This window comes from Panthera leo, chromosome C1 (genome assembly GCF_018350215.1).
Source record: "Panthera leo isolate Ple1 chromosome C1, P.leo_Ple1_pat1.1, whole genome shotgun sequence".
NCBI classification, from domain to species: Eukaryota; Metazoa; Chordata; class Mammalia; order Carnivora; family Felidae; genus Panthera; species Panthera leo.
The window spans coordinates 121,612,156-121,632,620 of record NC_056686.1 but is presented as its reverse complement, the minus strand read 5'-3'; the positions used below and the strand labels follow the sequence as shown (position 1 = coordinate 121,632,620).

General features: G+C 39.2%; 1 protein-coding gene across 1 annotated transcript in view; it reads left to right on the top strand.

Moving 5' to 3' along the window:
* The first annotated feature begins 19,805 nt into the window (after nucleotides 1-19,805).
* Nucleotides 19,806-20,465, top strand: part of DPP10 (dipeptidyl peptidase like 10) — a 640,702-nt gene continuing 640,042 nt past the window's right edge. Inside the window, exon 1 of the mRNA XM_042948503.1 lies at nucleotides 19,806-19,877. Coding sequence (XP_042804437.1) covers nucleotides 19,806-19,877 — 72 coding nt within the window. The remainder of the gene's footprint in view (nucleotides 19,878-20,465) is intronic.

Here is a 20,465-nt window from a genome sequence, read left to right as displayed (position 1 = left end):
CAAAATGTGTGGCTTAGAAATCTTCCCTCACTGATTCTCACAACCTAGTCCTAACATGAAAGTCACCAATGCAGGAGAGAAATTTTTCTAGCTTCTTTCAGAAGCATTCTCAAACTAGGAACCAGAAACTTGACATTTATGAAGGGAGGCAAAGAGAAATTCATGGAATGCCTGTTGTATCTCAGTCATTGTGTTTGTTGGCTTTTCACATATTATCTTAATATGATCCCCCCAGCTTACTTTTGAGATGAGACTCTTAGCTCTATTTTAAGGGTGGGGAAAATAAGGTTAAATCATTATACCTAGGTAACACAGCTAGCATGGGCTAGAGCTAGCATTTTGCTTTACTTGTAGTCATTTCTATCTTAAGTTGAAAAGATGCTTCCAAACATTTTGGTGTAACGTAGGGGTTTAATAACTTAAGTGCATACAGCACATTAATATATTCGATTCTGGAAAGAAACACTTCCAGGTTTGTAATTTTCATGAGGAGAGAGTCCATAGTATCCCATATACAGGTGTATTCTTGTATTCATTCATCCATCTAACATTCATTGAGTGCTTTTGATAGGCAAGGAGCTATGTACTCCATAGCTAAATAAGACACAGCTCTTGTTCTCAAGGATTTCCTATGCTATCAGGAGAGTCAGATAATAGCACAGTGTTTCTGCTTTAAAGGCTGTACTCCTCTTGCTGTTTAATATTCATCAGCTGCCTATAATCCTGGGCTTTGCAGAAATCATTCACTGCCTTCTGTAGTGATCAGTTAATCAAGCATGGCCACAAAGGGGCTCAAGCAAGGGTGGTACAAGTCTAGATTTTGGAATTCAGGAGAAGCTTTTGCTTGTCAGAGCCCAGGTTCTAACTACAGACAAAATCAAAGCCTGGGAAACAAAGCAATGTGTGCTCTTAGGTACCCTGAACCCAGGAGATTAGCCCAAGGAATGGAGGTCGGATGAAAGCCAACACTGCTGATCTAAATAGAGGCAGACCAAGTTTAGAAATTCTAGCTCAAAAACTCAAATGTTTCAGAGGGGAGAGTTATTGCTGAAACATGAACTAAAAAGTAGGGGTGGGTGTGGCAAGGCCCAGAAGCTCCCAGAGAGGGATGACCAACTGGGACACACCTCTGGATCCTCTTGGGTCTCACACTCTTCTGAATGGACTCTATAATTTTCTCTATCTGGACTCAGGGGAAGAAGGTCTGCTCCCTGGGAGGGCTTACTGCTGTACCAGTAGGAAGAGACAAAGGTCAGACCCCAGGTCCCCACCTCTAGAGTTCCTTGGGAGTCCACGGAACTTCCATTTCTCTTTTAAATCCACTTCACTCTGAGTGGTGTTTCCCGCCCACCTCCCGAGGGGCCTGCTGCCTTTGGTGGTGGTGGTATGGTGTCCCAGAGGTGACTAGTTGCCTAAGATTGAAGTTAAACCCCAGAATTGAATTTGAGCTTTTATTAAAGGGCAGGGCTTTTGACCCACTTTTCTTTGGTGATTTGCTATTCCCAAAGAAGGTCCAGTGTTGAGCTCTCTAGAATTGGGCTTGAGATTTCTGGAGGTACTGAGTTCTAGATTCCCCTGCCAGATTCGCCTGTCTTAGGTTGTTGCCCATCCCTAGGAGGGACAGAAGGCCATATCACGGCAGACATGGATGATCATGATGCTGTGAGGTTGCCTGGAGTTGACCTGGAGTTGTAGGTGAATGGCAGGCAGAGGGATGCATCATTTATACCTGGTAGGATAGTCCTTCCCCAGCATATGGGTAGATGGGTAAACTATAGTTCCTTTCAGAAGCTGGAGGTTGAATCACTATTTATGAAACTAAATATATAGACAGCTGTAAGTGATGGTTCATTATGAATATTAAAACAACAACAGTATTGGCACTTCCCAGGCCAAGGGGATTTAAAGTATTATAGGATGCTCGGGTAGAACAAACTTTATCAACAGACCTGAAAAGATTAGTAAAATAAGAGATGAAATAGATGACAGAGAATGAATGGATCTGCTCAGTGAGTGGGGGCATTACTCAAGGTACAAAATAATTTCCACAAGGCTATGAATTCTATATGTCATTAATGCCAGGGCAGACACAAAAGGTTTAAAATGCATTGGGATCTTCCATATGCCAAATATGTTACAGAGTACAACAGATCCTACTGAGAATGGCTATACCTGAATAGAGTTTAGTCTTCTGAATGTCAGATCAGTTCTTTGATCTAATGGCATAAATATTTTTAACATCATGAATAAGGCGAGACCACATTGGAGTAATTGTCTCAGACACCCGCGGGTACCCTGGCCTGTCCCCTTCTGTATTATATCCCAGTACTAGTAGAGGGTGGAGAGCCTCCCAGGTAGAGCGTCAGCCAGTCCACAGATCCCCTGAGCAGATCTCCTCCTATCCTCAGGGAGAGACGGTCCTCACTTCTCCAGGACCCACTTACATACCCTTTTGAAACTATATGAAGCAAAATACTGGAATAAAATGCAGGTACGATTTAGGCTGAAGTCCTGTATGTTGCATCATGTCAGAGAATCGTGAGGGCTGTGTATAGCATAGGGTACAATGCACTTATTTTTCAGCATTTAAACAGTAAAACTTTTAAATCATTTATTTGGTCCACTCAGTCATTTGCAGGAAGGTAGAAAGCTCCTGAAACATCATTTTTGAAAGTTCAGAGTCTCACAGAGGCAACCAGGGCCATCTGATCAGGACATCCAGGAATGGGAAAAAGGATGCCCACATCAGAGAGACCAAGTGGCACTGACTGACTTGAGATGATACTGGCACATTACCAGTCAGGGCTCTGGAGGTGACTTCAGTCCAGAGGTGGTGACAAGACAGTTTGGTTGTAAGAGCGGATGGAGAATTGGGGTGACGTCCAAAGGATTAAACTGTCCTTAGTTTCTTATTAGAACTCATCAAGGGAAAATAGTGATAATAAAAAAGAAACTTATACCTTAATTAAGAAAAATAATGAAAGATCTTTATAAGGCAGTCAGGACGTTGATGAGTATCTAACAGAGAGTGCTAACATTTGGAAGGCTTTTTATATTCTGGAACACTTGCTGAAAATTTTGTAGATCACTGCCCAATGGATATATAATGTTAACTTGCAAAATTTTAGTAGTCACATAAAAAAATAAACATGAAATTAATTTTAATAATATATTTTACTGAATGTAACATATTATTTCAAATAGTAATCAATATAACTTTACAAATGAGATGGATTCATTTTTTTATACTCAGCTTTTAAAATCCAGCTGTTATTATTTTTTTTCACCTAGAGCATTGAGTTCATAGACAGTGTTGTTTCATCAGTATCACATTTTCATATTTAGCCATGCAAATAACACCTACCTTTTTTGTCTTGGTATTTTTTATGTACTTATTGACTTTATTTTTATAAGCAGTTTGTTTTCAGAATGAATAGAAAGTAGACTTCCCATATGCCCCCCCCAACAAACCACACACACACACACACACACACACACACACACACACACACGCACACACGCACACACACACACACACACACACATAGTTCTTGCTATTATTAATATCTTGCAGTAATGTGATATTTCTGTTACAACTGATGAGTCAGTATTGTTTTTATAAATTAACACTCAGAGTTGATACTAGAGTTCACTATATTGTGTATACTGTGGGTTTTGACAAACATATAATCGTGTTTCAGTATTATACAGGATAGTTTCACTGCCCTAAAAATCCCCATTATTTCACCTAGTCATCCCTTTCTTCCTTCTCCCACAAAACACTGGCAACCACTGATCTTTTCAATGTCTCTATAGTGTTGCCTTTTCCAGAATGTCACATAGCTGGAATTATACAGTATACAGACTTTTCATATTGGCTTATTTAACTTAACAATATGCAGATAAGTTTCCTCAGTGTGTTTTCATGTCTTTGATAGCTCATTTCTTTTTATCATTTATGTGAACAACGTTCCATTGTATGGATATACCACAGTTTATTCATTCATCTATGGAAGGATATCTTATTAATGACTTGTAATTTTTGGCAATTATGGGTGAATCTGCTATAAATATCTACATGCAGGTTTTTTGTGGGTATAAGTTTTCAATTCATTTGGATAAATATCAAGGAGTGTATTTGCTGAATTGTTTGGTAAGAGCGTATTGAGTTTGGTCAGAAACTGTCGACCTGTCTCCCAGGATGTGTATACAATGTTGTATTCCCATCAGCAGTGAATGAGCATTCCTATTGTTCGATTGCCTCACAAGCAAATGGTGTTGTCAGTATTTTGGTTTTTGCCATTCTAATAGGTGTGCAGTGGTATCTCACTGGTGTTTTAATTTTAATTCCCAGATGACATAGGATTCTGAGAACACCTCCATTTTTTACACTAGTAATACCACCACTATTACTACACTAATACCACCACTATTACCACTATTACTTCCTAAGTACCAGGCACCAAACCAATCACTTTTCATGTATTTTCTCACAAGGCTACGAATCACATACCATTGTTATTGTGCATTTTACAGAAAAGGAAACTGGAGTTTAAAGAATTTAAATACATTGCAAGTAAATGTATTGAATCAGGCTCTCTGGTCTTTCTGACTCCACATATCATCTCTTAACTACCGTGTCTTTTATTTTTGACTTAAAATGTGATCCCTCAATCTCTTCCGAAACAACTAGAATGTTGGTTAAATATCATATTCCTAGACACCACTCTGTTGGATCTTCACATGGAGATCTGGAGTCATAGATTCTGAAGGGCACCCGAGACTGAGAACCACTATGCCATCATACTAGGATGACTCAAAGTCCAAATAGAAGTTTTGATATTTTGTTTGTATCTTTATTCATGCATTCATCTTTGAAGCATACTTTCCAAAGCACAATTTTTACATAAAATAAATTATACTGGAAAGAGTGAAAGAATATGTTAAATGTAGGTGAATCAGTGTTTGCTGTGTACCCTGATTAGAGAATACCATATAAACTTTTCTCCATAGCTTTCCATACATATATCTGAAAATTTCTACTAGAAATTCTTATTATTAGTATAGGATACAGCTTTTAAAACACAGGTCTTCTTACTTAGATACAGATTTTTGAATAACATATCTGAATGAAGAAGACTGCATGAAACCAATAGTTATAAGGATCATGGGGAAGCACAGACATAATGCTGATAGCAGGAACATGTTGATCCACTACTATATATCCGTCTGTGCTACATAAATTGGACAAAGACCTTACAAAGTACTTTCAATGTTACAAACCATCTACCTATTTAAGTCCATTTACTGCCTTTTTATTGAGTAGCTCTGTGTATATACTATTTATATAGATATATATTATACATATATGTATGTACACACACACATTTATAAAGTTTATAGTATATTACATAGTAATTCCAAGCAAAAAAACAAAAACAAAAAATCAACACAGCAGGCACCCTATGAAACTTTACAGATTAAACTAAATAGACACCTATTCTTTGTGAGTTTTGATCTAAGACAGGATATTATTAAGGATATTTGCAATAGTATCACCTGTGTTCAAATCTCTGTTACGCCTCTAAGGAGCTGTGGAACCTTGGAAGTCATTGTTTGAGCCTTGGTTTTACATGATTTTAAATGGAGGTAGAGAGAACATCTACCCTGTAGAGTTGTTGCATTAAAAGCATTAGACAGTGCCTGAATCACATTAAGCAGTCAATAAATGTGAGTTATTATTATTTCCACTATTATTATTATTCATAGGAAAAATTGCAAAATGGGAATAGACTCGATAGAGTGGTGGAGTGGAAAGCATGCTATGATGCCAGTGTGACGGCTGGCGGTATGAGAAAATAAATGGCACGCGACAAATGCATGGCGTAGAGATTAAGTGCTCTAGGAATAGAAAACAGAAGAAATCACTTTTCACTGGAGTGGGCAGGGATGGCTTCTGTGAAGAGTCTAAATGAATTTGCAAACGTTTGTAGGTGGAGAAAATGCACATTTGGAGGGGGTATCTTTCCAGTGATGTACAAATTCAGAGATTTTAGCACTTCTTGGCAGATGGAAGAACCCCATTTGGACCCTCAGACACAGCCCACTGTGCCAAGATCTGGCAGTGTGGGCAGGGTTAGTGCCAAGGCAGGTGCTACATAAGAAAGAAGCATGGACATAAGGGAGGAGAAGGCATCCTTCTAATACTAATTGAAGCTCAGCTTGAAGAGCAACTGTACACCTGTGTATAGCTAGACAGATGCAGATGAGGACTATAGCCCTTCAAATAAGCATGTCGCTGGGTCTGGGAAGGCAAGAGGTGTAGCCCCCTGAAGCTACAAATCCTGCTAAGAAGGACATGAATTGTTCTGTACATCACACAGTCTGTGTAGTTCTGCAGTCAGAGAGTATGGGCTCGGACTGGGACTCATTGCTTTTTCCACATAAACTTGGAATTGAACGAATAGATCACAGTCTACAATTGTCTCCATGGTGTCAAATGCCAGCTAAGTTGCTATAGTATTTAACAGTATGCAAGTGAGTTAATGGCCTTGCGGTGAGGATCCCAATGAGGATCCCCAGCAAAATATAAAGTGCGTCTCTCCTTACAACCTCCTGTCTGTCTTAGTGTTTGCTAACTCTGAGGAGTTCTAAAAGCATAAACAAGGTTAGCATTCCACTTTCGATGCCATAAACACATTTTAGAAAGGCAGGAGCAATTTTGTAGCTGTACGTACATTGGGGAAAGAGCATGACCTTGAGAGCTGGAGGTTTACCATCACTTAAAAAAATATGGAAGGAATTGTTCTAAATGTAGCCCTTATCTTTTTACTTTATGGTCTTTAATAGCCACTCTTGATGGAGTGTTTACTAGGAGCCAAGAACTCTATTAGGTATTTTTTAAACTTTTATTTAAAAATATAGATACAGGAAATCACACAAAATTATTATTAAAGCAAATACCATTTTAGCCATCACCTAAGTCAAAGAATAAAACATTGCTAGCTACCCGAGCCTCTCCATATACTCTATCATCTCTCCTTCCTAAAGTAAACCCTGTCCTGATTTTTATAGTAATCATTTCCTTGGTATTTCATTATAGTTTATCACTTAAGTGTCCATCTGGATGCACTATAGCTTAGGTACTAATGTTCTAATTGGTATGTTTTGTCACTTTGTTTTAACCAAGGCATCCATTCCCCTAACCCCCCACCAAACTCCTTTCTATTCTTTAATATTCCTCTATTCCTTTTAATTTAATTCTCCTTTCTATTCTTTAATATTCCTTTAATATTCTTTAATGTTCCTCTGTTGATGAACTTGGGCCACTTGTCTTATTGAATTTGCCCCAGGGTAGAGTGGTTGTTATATGCGTATGGTGCAGCTTCCCGTGCTCTTCTCTTCTCTGTATTTCCTGCAAACAGGAGTGGACCCTTGGTTGGACACAGCTTTGATGTTTTTGGCAAGATGATGTTTTTGGCAACACTTTGGCAAGTGTTATGTTCTCTTATCAGGGGACACATTGATGCTTAATGTGTCAATTTATTATTTTATTGGAGCTTCTAAAATGGTAATACTCTAATTATATCCCTTGTTTTTACCCATTAGCTTGAAGAATTTTATTTAGAAGGAGATGCATCTTCTTGTCTACAATTTAGTCAATCAGTCATGCAGTTCCCAAAAGGGCCAGAATCAATGTTCTATTTTTTTCTTTCACCTAATTTTCTTAAGTTGCAATAATGTGATATTTCTGTTACAACTGATGAGTCAGTATTGTTATAGTATTATAAATTAACACTCACAGTCGATACTAGAGTTCACTATATTGTGTATACTGTGGGTTTTGACAAACATGTAATGATATATAGCAACATATAATCGTGTTTCAGTATTATACAGAATAGTTTCACTGCCCTAAAAATCCCCATTATTTCACCTAGTCATCCCTCTCTTCCTTCTCCCACAAAACAATGGCAACCACTGATCTTTTTAATGTCTCTATAGTTTTGCCTTTTCCAGAATATCATATAGCTGGAATTATACAGTATACAGACTTTTCATACTGGCTTATTTAACTTAGCAATATGCAGGTAAGTTTCCTCAGTGTGTTTTCATGTCTTGATAGCTCATTTCTTTTTATCAGTGAATAACATTCCATTGTATGGATATACCACAGTTTATTCATTCATCTATGGAAAGATATCTTATTAATGACTTGTAAGTTTTGGCAATTATGGGTGAATCTGCTATAAATATCTACATGCAGGTTTTTTGTGGGTATAAGTTTTCAATTCATCACTTAAATACACCTGATGGATTCCCATCAACTATAATTTCTATCTTTATCAACGTTCAAATTTTTCTTGACCAGATAGAGCTTTTTCAAGGCTGGCTTTTAATTCCATTTAATATTATCCTGGTATTTTTTGATAGCTTCCATGCTGGTTTATATCAAAATGTTCCAGGTTTATCTGGCACATTTCTCATTCACAGATGCATTTCTCTAAGAAGTCGTTTTTGTTTTTTTTTTTTTTTTTATGAACAAAATCTGAGTATAAGTGTTAATCATCGCTCCTATGTTTGCTAGAATTAACAAATACAAATAGAGGACATCCAGTTAAATTTCAATTTCAAATAAATTACAAATAAATTTTAGTAAAAGTCTACCCCCAAAAGTCTACAGTGGGCAACGTATACTAAAAGTTTGTCATTTATCTGGAATTCAAAATTAATTGGACACCCTGTAATTTTCCTCACAACTGATTCCAAGTAGATTGGTCATTGTTACCAGGCTGTGTTAGTCCAGGTACTGTGAGCAGCAGGTGTGGTTAGATGTGTAAGTTATTGGAGGAGTGCCTATGAAGGAACAAAGGGGAGACTTAAGGAGTAGAGAGAGGTCTCAAATAGTGATCCAGGCTTTACCACTGTGAAGGGCAGAAGGAAGATAGGAGAGTTAGATAAGAGTTTCAAATTATGGTTTAATTCTATGAAATACAGACACATATAAATACATAAAATTCCTGGCCCATATTTTATTTTCTTGAATAGCTTAGATATAACTTCATTTTACCCCTGAAGGTAAGGTGTTCCTGGGGGGAAGTCTGATAATATTACTTTTAAGTCAAATGTTGTTTTTGCCTAGGTACCCAAATAATTTTTTTTTTTTACTGATCCTTTAATTTTACTCGGTGTTGATCGTGCTATGTTGGCCTCAGGTACACTATGTGATTTTTCAATAAGTAGTTTATTTTATTTTATTTTTTTTAATTTCAGGATCATCTCTTGAATTAAAGTTCTTTTTTTTTTTATTTATTTAAAATTTTTTTTTAACGTTTATTTATTTTTGAGACAGAGAGAGACAGAGCATGAACAGGGGAGGGGCAGAGAGAGAGGGAGACACAGAATCAGAAAGAGGCTCCAGGCTCCGAGCTGTCAGCACAGAGCCCGACGCGGGGCTCGAACTCACGGACTGCAAGATCGTGACCTGAGCCGAAGTCGGACGCTCAACCGACTGAGCCACCCAGGCGCCCCTGAATTAAAGTTCTTAGTGTTTGTCTCACCCCCATCCCCAACCTTGCTTTTGATTTGTTCTCCCATTCAGAACTTCCCTAATCTGTATGTTGGATCTTCTTTGCCATCTATAATATTTGTTGGCAATATTATTGCCAACATTCTCCTGAATGTCTTTCTTTATTCACTTGTTTTTGGTTAAGTTTTGCCTTGCCACCTTCATTAGAGTATCATTTCTTGTGCTTATTTGCTCTAATATACCTCCTAGATTAATCTCTATTTCTAATATGATATTTCTTTTATTTCTCACTCCTTCTTGAGTTCTGTCCTATTTTATTTCTGGGTTTTTCTAACTCTGACTCGTGTTATTCTCTCATGTATTGTATGATTTTTTTTAATGTTCTTTAGCTCATTTTGAAACAGTAAGTTGCAGTTTTGAAAAAATTTTGAGCCTGACTTTTTTGGCAAGCTTTCTTTGTCAACAGCAGAGGTTGGCAAACTTCCCATAAGGTGCAAGAGAGTAAATATTTTATACTTTGCAGGCCATATGTTCTCTGTCACAAATACTTAACACTGCCATTGTAGCATGAAAACAGTCATAGGCAATATGTAAACAAGTGAGTATGACTATGTTCCAAGAAAACTTTATTTATAAAAACAGGAAGAGGGCTGCATTTAGCCTGTGGGCTATAATTTGCCAATTCCTTGTCTGTAGGGGTGTTATTCTTTTTATTTCTCATAGCAACTTTGTTTTTGAGTCCAAACTTTTCACGGGATTTGATTATGATTGGTCAAATGATCTGTTGTTCATTTTTTATGTGAATTTAGTTTTCTTAAACTTTCAAAGTTTTTTTTGAACTTAAATAGTTAAAAGTACAGATAGTCTTTTCAACTTCAAAGACATCCTTAATGTTTTTTTTCTGTAGTATTTTAAAAAATATGATGGCTTGTGCTCTTAAATTGCCTGAATCTTTTACCTTTGTGCTGGATTTCCTCTTTCCTTCATCTCTGTCATCTCTGTTATGCTCAATTTTGATTCTCTTTCCAGTCGTTTTTCCCAGTATGGGGTTCTGCATTGGAAAGAAACCCTTTTTTCAGCATATCAGATTCAAGGCTTCACAGGATCCAGACTTCTCCAGCCACCTTAGACATTGACATCAGCCTATTAAGAATTGAGATTTTATATAACTTGCAAGCTAACAAGTTAACCTACCAGTTTTATGGATATTTGCAAAAGACATGAAGCTCTTAGGGTGCCTGAGTGTCTCAGTCAGTTAAACTTCTGACTCTTGGTTTTGTCTCAGGTCATGATCTCATGGCTTAGTGGGTTCGAGACCTGTATCAGGCTCTGCACTGACAGTGCAGATCCTGCTGGGGATTCTCTCAGTCACCCCCTCTCTCTCTGCCCCTCCCCCACTTGTACTTTGTCTCTCTTAAAATAAATAAACTTAAAAAAAAAGACATGAGGCTCTTGAGTCAGAGACAAAGAACTTTATTACTCATGGTACAGCAAATAGCATGACCATCAGCATATTTATTTGAGCTGTCCTTGTCCCCATGTCCCCCATTCACATGAGGGTGAATGATTGGACCAGATTGGACCTGCTCACATGGTGGGTTTCAGTATAGAACCAAAAGAAATCGAAGTATTTTATAATGGGAAGGAAGCATGCCTTCTCTTGGTTTCAGAGGGAGACATTATCCTTTTTATACTGGAGAGAAAGCATGCCTGCTTTTTGCCCTGGAGAGGGAACAATATTTATCTTGCAAGTCTGTGAACAAACGTATTTTGCTCAGAGGGAGATGCTATTCCCCTTTCCAGGATAATTGCTATGCAAATATTCTTCAAATGATATTCTAGAACAAATGACTATTTCTAGGTAGTAAGACTCTTAGAAATGTGAGAGATCAATGGGAAATCAGCTCCCAACAGGGCCCCTTTTACCAACTGTTGGAATGCACAAAAGTCTTCCAGTTCTACCGGATATTCTTAAATTGATCCATTGTGCTTTCTAGTGTATATCTACTGACCGTTTGGAGGTTTTCTTGAATGTTTTGGCCTGCTCAGTCATTTGTCCCCCCACTTCTCTGTGCTTTTTCCTACATGGATACCAAAGACATTCAAGCGGTATGGCTTTTGGTATTTAGAAATTTGGAGAGATGTCTTGCTATCTAGATTTGTTGTAAATGTTGTGCTTTTGGGTTTGATATCTAGTTCTCTATTTATCCTAAACCCATGCTGGCATCACTGCAGTCCATCTTCTCAAAATAACCCTGTCTTTTAAAGAAGGTATGCCTAGCCTGATTTTACTTTTTTCAAGTCCACATTTTGAACATCAACGTTACTCTGCCATAATATGGTTATGTTCTAAGGTCCTACTGAGTTACGTAGGGATGTTTGCCTCTCTTCCCCTCTCCACACTAAATGATACTGTGTTGTTTTATTACTTTGAGTGGAAACGCCATTTTTTTTTCTTTTTTTTTTTTTTTTTCCTTTAAGATTATATATTTCCCTGTCTTGGCATTACTTGTGTATCCCATCCAATGACCATTCCTCTCACCCTATATTTAAAATGAGGTCCAAAGACTTAAAAATTAGAGAAAAAAAATCATTTGAAATGTATGCAGAGGATGCAAGGCAAAAATAATTATGTACTAAGATTGGGCATAATTCTGGAAGATTCTGTTGACCTTGTGATTATTTTTGGCATTATATTGGCAAGCTGTAGAAATTTAAGCTATATTGAAAACAATGAAGCATCTTATTCAGTTAAACTTTTCCGTATCATTTTACCCAGTATAGCTCCTCCTTTCTCAAGAAGTATAATACTTATATATTAGGGGGAAACAAATAAGTTAGGAGCAACATTGCCAATGTTGTTGTTTCCAAATTCACTTTACCCTGTGAGTTCTCAGCATTAGAGGCTCAGTACTTTATAACATATAGTATCTGCTCATTAGTGTGGAAAATTCCAAATTGATCTGGCTTTTACTTAATGTTCTGCAATCAAGCAATATCTTGTGGGCCTTTGTCCATATCCAGCATCAGTAAATCAGAGGAATATTAAGATTATATAACTTATACATGTCGCAGAGAAACGTGAACTATTCTAAGACAATAGAGAAAAAAAATTTCTCCTCAGTGACCCTGTTCTATAAATTAAGAAAAACAAAACAAAACAAGTGCATGGAAGTTTCTGAAAGAGCTTAATATTCGGGGGGTGAGGAGAATAATTTGTTTTTTTCAAAGTACATTTCCTCCAGGATCTTTCCTTGAGCAAGGAGACTGATGTTGACCCCTACCCACAACCCCTGGCATGTATACAAACTGTATATCAGTCCCCAAGTCAGTCCCCAAGGGGTTGTTCTCTTTCCCTAAGAATTTGCAATTTGGTTGGAAAGGTAAGAGGTCGCTTGTAACAATTGGAATGGTAAGCCAGCCAGTACAGAAAAGCAGCATAAACTGTGTGGTGACATACACATGATATGAGAACAGTGAATGAAGAAAATCCCTGTGAACTTGAATTAGGGGTGGATGGGAGAGGAGCTGGGGCTTAAAAAATCAGTCACGTTTGGGACAATGGACAAAGGAGTGGATGGCTTCTCCACAGGCAGGACTCAGGGACCACAGAAGAGAGCTGCTCATTCATCCTGTGAGGCAATTTTGAAGTCCTATCAACTTGGATTGAATACACTGCTGATTCAATAAAATAGCTAATTAAAGGGTATTTCTCTAGTCATTGATTTGTATAAACTGTGCTATTTGTTATAGATTCTCTCCACCTCCTCCACCGGTGCTTATAATCAACTAGTAAGTGCAAAAAATAATAAGAAAAAAACCACAAGAAAATACACACTTGATATTATTGTTTGAAAACATCAAATATAAATCACCTAGAGAGAAATAAAATTTGGACTATACTTTCTAAAATTATAAAAATACATAGAATATAGCTAATACAGGAGCAGCATGTAGGATCTAACCAGTAAGAAATAAAGTATTTCTAGTCCTTATGAGAACATGAATGAAAATATTAAAGGCTTAATATACTCTGATATCTCTAACAGCTTCAGAATGCATTCTTTTGGCTTTTCTTTTTCCTCCTCTTTTTTTTCCGTCCACTTCTCCCTAATCTCTTTTTCCTCTTTCTCTGATTTGAATAAAGATAGGACTTCAGTAAATATTTAGATTCATAAGAGATATCAAGTGACTCAATGATTCTCCTAAATAGATATAGATGGATGAGCGATAGGTGAATATAAGTGTATAAGAAGTGATCTACACCAGTAGGAAGCAACCCATCTAGGCTACTAGGTTAAACAGAGTTAAACAGTGTTCAGTAATGAGAGATGTATCTTAATGTGCCTCATTTCAATAGAGGTCATATCCCAAGATGTCCTGAAACTATATTTGTATAATCTAAACAGATGACTCTGTGTGGTAAAAGGACTAGCTATGAATCCAAGGACTTGGCCTTGATTTTTGTTTTGTTTTGTTTTTCGAAGATGGTAGAATAATTCCCAGTGTTGTTAGTCAATTAGTGGAAAAAAATAAAAAAAACACCAGGGGCCCTTTAATGTCAGCAGATGCTCTGGAGCAACTTCACCTGTATCCTAGACTATGTCTTGTTTTCCAGAGGAAAATTCATGGGGAGTCTGAATCTGCTACCAAATCCTTAAGAATAAATTGAGCATGGTGTATTTGTTACAAAAGATGGAAATTCTCCCTTCCCTCCAAAAAATTAGTCAGGGTTTCACAGTAGCATTTTCTCTTTCAATTCATGAAAGATTTCCCTGAATGGAAAATGTGCTTTGAGGTGGTGTGGGAATTGCATAAGGGAAAAAGTCAGGTAACCATTATGAAATCTGAGTGTAAGAGACATCTCAGTAATAATGTACTTTCCAAGGACAAAGATAAAGAGGTGTTTTGAATCATTAGAAAATCTAGTGTTGGTTAAGAAAACGAGAAATCTTAAGTTCAGAGAAATTTATTCATCAAACGCAGATGCACTCTCTGAAAAGAACAAATGTTATGCCAATATTTCTAAATACTCTTCCACATCTGACAACCTTTCTGTCATTTGCAGACAGAATGTGATTTAGAAAGCCTGATTTTATTTCTAAGGAAATGTAAAGATGTGACAACAGCAACAACAACAAAAAGAACTGACCGCTATCAGTCAAAAAAGATAGTCTTTTTTTTTTAACTATGCCAACATAACTAATTCATTAAACAATTACCCTTTAAGAAATCAAATGAACTCACATGAACCCCTTGTCAAGCATCAAATGGGTAAAAATAATGACAACAGGTAAATTTTCCACGTTCTCAAGTTGTTTTGGTGCTTTGATTCAGCCATATGTATGGAGAGAAAATATTACACAGAAAAATCATATGCATTAATCTCCTGTCTTAATACAACTGTGTACATCTTAGGAGGGCTATTTAAAGAAGATGTGAAGTATGCTAATATAACAACTAAGCGGACTCACTGCATCTCAGCATGAATGAGCAGTTTGTCAATATCTTCAGGTCTCCAGTGAACAACAAGAATGGCTCTCAGGATATTGCAACTCTGTCTGCTTCCACCAGAGATCATAATTGGGCTATGAATTTTTACAACAGGAAAGCCTTCCTGTCATAGAGACTGACAAAAAGTTTAGTTAAATTAATGCCCAAAGAATCTCTGAACAGTTTGAGTAGTGTACATGGTTATCACATAAATATGTGGTGACTTCTTTTTCTTCCTTTATTTTTTTCTTTTTAAAATAAATTTTTGTGATAGTTCACAAGTTAGAGCTTTTAACATATAGCTTGTTTCAGAGGATTGCTCAACATACTAGTTTTCTGCCTAATGACATGATGTGCAGTTTGGGAAATTCAAGAAGCTGATTGAGGTGAGTAAAGGTGATTGATAGATCGAAAGCAAATGATAGCAGAAGATGTGAACTCAAGCTATTTCTTGATCTGTGAAAAGCTAATTGGACACATTTCAGGCCAGGTCTCTGAAGGCACAGCTCATGAACTCTGCCTTCCTGATGCTGTGCTCATTAATGGCACTCAATAGCGGACTGGCTAATACTAGGGAAAACCCCATCACGGTGGCCTTTACATGACACTGCAGAAGTACCTCAGGAAAGAGAAGAGAAGGAAAAGGTAAGGAGAGGCTTCAGGGCACTAGCTGCTTACAAAATCCTATTTGCCTTATCCGAATGATCTGAAACTGAAGGTTATCTCTAAAGGCTACCCTGCTTCACCAAATCTCAAGGGACCATTGCCTTTCTCTAACATATCAGAGTTTAGCCAGGCCTTGTTATTGGTTGTTGTTGAAGTAAATTTGGGATTTGGGGGTCCTGGGTCTGTTCTTTGATATGGAAGACGGAATACAGAACACATGACTTAAATATTTCTGGAACATCCTATATTTGCCACTGATGCTTAAACATTTTAATGATTATGTTGAAATATTAGATAAATCTCATAACCCATACTCAATTATTCATGTTAATACTTCTAGGTAAAATGAAATGTACTGAATTGGCATCTCACTTTTAAAGAATCAAATATCAAGGGAAGACATTGTAGATGTTCACAATATTTTATGCAAGAAAATTTTTGAGTGACTTTGGAGATTCAAATCAATACGTTGAGGATGCAGCATGCTGGGTTATATCCACATGGGAACCTAAGATGAGGATTTGTACCAATGAAAATTTTCAGAAGAAAGTGGAGGAGTCTAAATCATAGAAATCTTGGTGATTATGTTGCAAAGTATAGAAATGTATAACCTAAAATAGAGGGAATTTTGCTAGGCAATCTCTTCACGTCTTTTGCAGTTATGAGAGCCTGACTCCATTCCACAAAAACTAGGAAAACCTATTTTACCACTGTATCACCGTTATAAGATGTATGGTTATCCATGAGTTAGCTCATTGAACATATTATGTAAGGAAAAATGGTCAAAATACTCTGTTAATCTCTGCAAAACTCTCTTTAAATCTTTTCTTTTTAGAAATGATACAGTGTAGAGAGATTTTTTACATGAATTTTCTGAATTTGAAAAGTGTTATCAAAACAAGAATTGTTACTGTATGTTTATATGTAACTAGAGAGCATGGGGAAGTTTGGATATTAAGGATTCTTCATGAAGTGGCTAACTTACCTATTGAAATTTTTGTATTTTTATAAACACCTGACTCCTACTAAAATTTAAACATGCATAAGTAATTTATCATTCATAGGATAGTCTTTTGATTCATAAAATTACAATATAAGCATAGAATTTTAGAGAAGGGAAGGATCCTAATGGTCATGTATTCTAAAATGTTTAATTTTACCAATTAAGGAAGCAGAGGCAGGAGACTAGTGACTTCATTCTTGCCCATACCTCGATGCTGTGATGGGTCTAGGGCAAGCCCATTCTGCTGACATGTAGGCTGGTACAGGTCCTCTTGTCCAGCTGCCCTAGGGTTATATCTACTTGGGTAGATAGATTTTGTAGATGTTTGATTATACTAGATAGATTTTATATATGTTTGATTATAGATTGGTGGTTTGTTTAAATGACATCCTATTATCAGAAGTCATATACAATTGAGATGTAGACATTCTCTCTTAGAATGTAAGCGTTCCTTTATTTTATTCTTCTTGGACATTAGAGTTTTTCCTTCATTAAGAAGTGAAGTAGAAAATTGTACACTGTAAGTCAAGTGCATCACATTTCAAGAAAATAGTGTGTGTTAATTTACATGTGATTTTTATTTAACTACCTTAACCTAGACCCCAACAGGTATAATGTTTTTAGTTTAGACAAAATAACAACCCATGCAAAAAAACCCTCAAGTCAAAGAAACTTTCCTTTATTAAAAAAAATAATATATATATGTATATATGTATAATATATATATAATTTTTTTTGAGAGAAAGATGGGGGGAGGCTAGAGAAAGAGAGAAAGAGAATCCTAAGCAGGCTCTGCACTGACAATGGTGCCAACCTGATGTGGGCCTGACGCCAGCCTGATGCAGGCTCCAACTCAGGAACCATGAGATCATGACCTTAGCTGAAATCAAGAGTCTGAGGCTTAACAGACTGAGCCACCCAGGCACCCCAAAAGAAACTTTCTTTTTAAAAAAAGAGATCAACAGACACAAATACACATTATAAGAGAAACACATAAAGCTTCTATCTTTATTTGTAACCAAAGTCGATTTTATAATGAGTACTGAAGAGGAGTACAAGTTGAACAGCTGACTTTAACCAAATAATCAAAGAGGATGAGAATAATTCCCTCTTGTCTATACTTGTCTAATGTCAACATAAATCTTTGTACATACACTTTCAAGTCAAATCATTTGTCCAAAATGGAAACATAGTCATCATTTGAAAAGCAAAATGTAAGGACAGAAGCATTTTTTGGAATAATGTAGATCCCTGTCTTTCCAGAAAATATCCTGTGGGAAAATATAGATTGCTGTGTTTATACTTTTACAACTAGGAAAGTTATTCCTGTCAAAAACTTCTATTGGGCCAACACACTATTAGAAATTACTCATAATATGCATTTGACTACCCATGTTTGAAAATGCCAACCAATTTCCACCTTTCTAAAAAAAAAATCAAATTTTTATTTTCTAAACTAATCAAATCTAGATATAACTGATTTTTCTTTATTTAAAAAATGTTTTTTAAAGGAACTATTGTTGCAATTAATATTTAGGGCAAAGGTGACAATTCACTGACAGACATGAGCACAACTCCTCGATTTCTGTGGTAGCTCCTGTCTAGGATCTGGCTAGTCCAAGGACAGAGTAGCTCAGACAAGGGTAAGGGATCCAGCCCTTAGCCAAGAAAACCAACTCAAGGCCACTGGACACCCTCCCCTATCCATATGCTCCATCATTTCTCACTGGAAGCTAGTCACCACCATGGCGATGAGTCTGGTAACATTTGGTTACCTGTGCCTGAGACTGGGGACTGCTAGTTACCCATCTGATCTGGGCAGGCCCTTTCTAGCAATAGGGGAAAACCATGTTGTAATGCATCTAGGTGAAACTGGTGGACTTTATGTGTTATACCCACCCACAGGAATTCAACTGGCAAGACCTTCATTGACTCATTGATTCCTATCCCTGCTCCAGGCTCCCAGTGCCACCGTATCAGGTAAACTTGTAGGCACGAAATTTGGTAAATTTGTCGGGTATTTAGTCTCCTTTCTTTGCAATCCCTCTAAGCCTTACAGTGTGATACATGATAGATGCCCAGAAAACGAACTTTTAAGGGGAGAAGGTTGTGTTGAGCCAAGGGAAGGCTGGAGAAAGTACTTAAAATGTCAAGATTTTTTTTATGTGTCGTGGGGAAAAAAAAAAAAGCAAAAAACAAAAAGTGCTGGAATATCATCATTAGTTATTATTATTTGTAATCCACCTTTCAGAATTCCTCTGGCCTTACTTAACCAGGCAGCTGGCAGGGAATCCAGGCTGGAAGCTAAGGATAAGAATGTCCATTGCCCCAAATCGGGAGGTGCAGAGCCTCGGGCCATAATCTGGGACCACCTCTTGGGTCCCGACAGGTGTTCGCAACCCTTATGGGGCTCCGGGTCCCCAGTCCACAGCGGCCCCCTGCCTTCTCGGAGCGCTGGAGCATGCCCAGTGGCAGCGATAGAGCCACCGAGGGCTTCGCACGGGCGCGCTCCGCTTCTCCGGGTTTTAGCAGGAGCCCGCGGGGGGGCGGGGGTGAGGGGGCCCGCGGAGCCCGGCAGCCTTGGCCGCGCGTGCGGGGAGCTCGCGCGACGCGCAGGGCTCTCTCCCGCGTTGCGGTTGCTCGGGAGATGCTGGAGCGCGGCGCCCGGCCGTTCCAACTGGCGCGCTGAGCGAGTCGCGGGGAGCCCCCGGGGGCGGGCGGGGGGCGCGGACTGCAGTAGAATGCGAGCCGGGCTCCTCCCGCGCGGTGAGACGTCGCTCGAGCGCGGTCAGGTGCCTCTCGCTGCTCCACTAACTTGCCACTTGGTCGTGTTTGGTCTCCGAGGCTCTCTACCCTTTGGGGTGGTGGGGGGCGGGGGGAGTGGGGAGTTCGAGGGTCTGCGGTAGCCGAAGGAGGGATCTTGCAAGGGGGAGCCAGCCTGGTGCCGCTCGTCTTCCCCTCCCCGTCACTCCCCTCCCCCCACCCCGTCGCTGCCGCTTTCCCTCTGCCAATTCGGAGAGCGCCGGGCTCCTGTGACATGCGACCGCTGCCAAGTGACGGTCCCCGAGTCTGAAGTGCCCGCGAGGAAGTGAGCGTCAAGGCGGGCCGCCGGCGATGACAGCCATGAAGCAGGAGCAGCAGCCCACCCCGGGGGCCAGGGCGAGCCAGGCGCAGCCGGCGGACCAGGTGAGAGTTGGCAGCTGCGGCCAGGCCCTCCCGGGAAGGGTGGCTCCAGTCCGCGCTTCCCACGCCTCTCTCTCCCCACCCTCCCCCCGCCCCAGTTCCAGGCTCCCCTCGCTCCTCCATGGACTCCGCAGGAAGTTAGAGCATCTGAGTGCGCTCTGGGGCCGGGCGAGAGGATGCGCAAGGTGGAGAGCCGCGGGGAAGGGGGGAGAGAGGTAAAGGCTGGGGGTGGTCCGGGAGCCCCGGCGGGTGGGCCACCGGAGGGGGGTGGAGAGGCGGTCGGGGCCAAGGAATGGGGGCCTTCTGGTTACAATTAACGCACACTGGAGGAATTGCTGCGCTCCTGGAGGCGTCCGCTGGCGGGGGTCTTCCCGGAGCTGAACCGAGCGCCCGGTCAAAGCTGCCTAGTAGGCAAACGACCTTTAGGCCGAGAGTTTTTCCTTTCCTTTTTCTTTTGAGGAGCCCCGGACGGGGCAGGGGGACGAAACAGGGGAAGGAGGCTTGGCATGCGTCTGTGGTCTGCTGAGTGGAGCGGAGCTTGGGAGCAAAAGGGCATTAATTATTAAGGGAAGCAGGCAAGGTGCTGGCTTC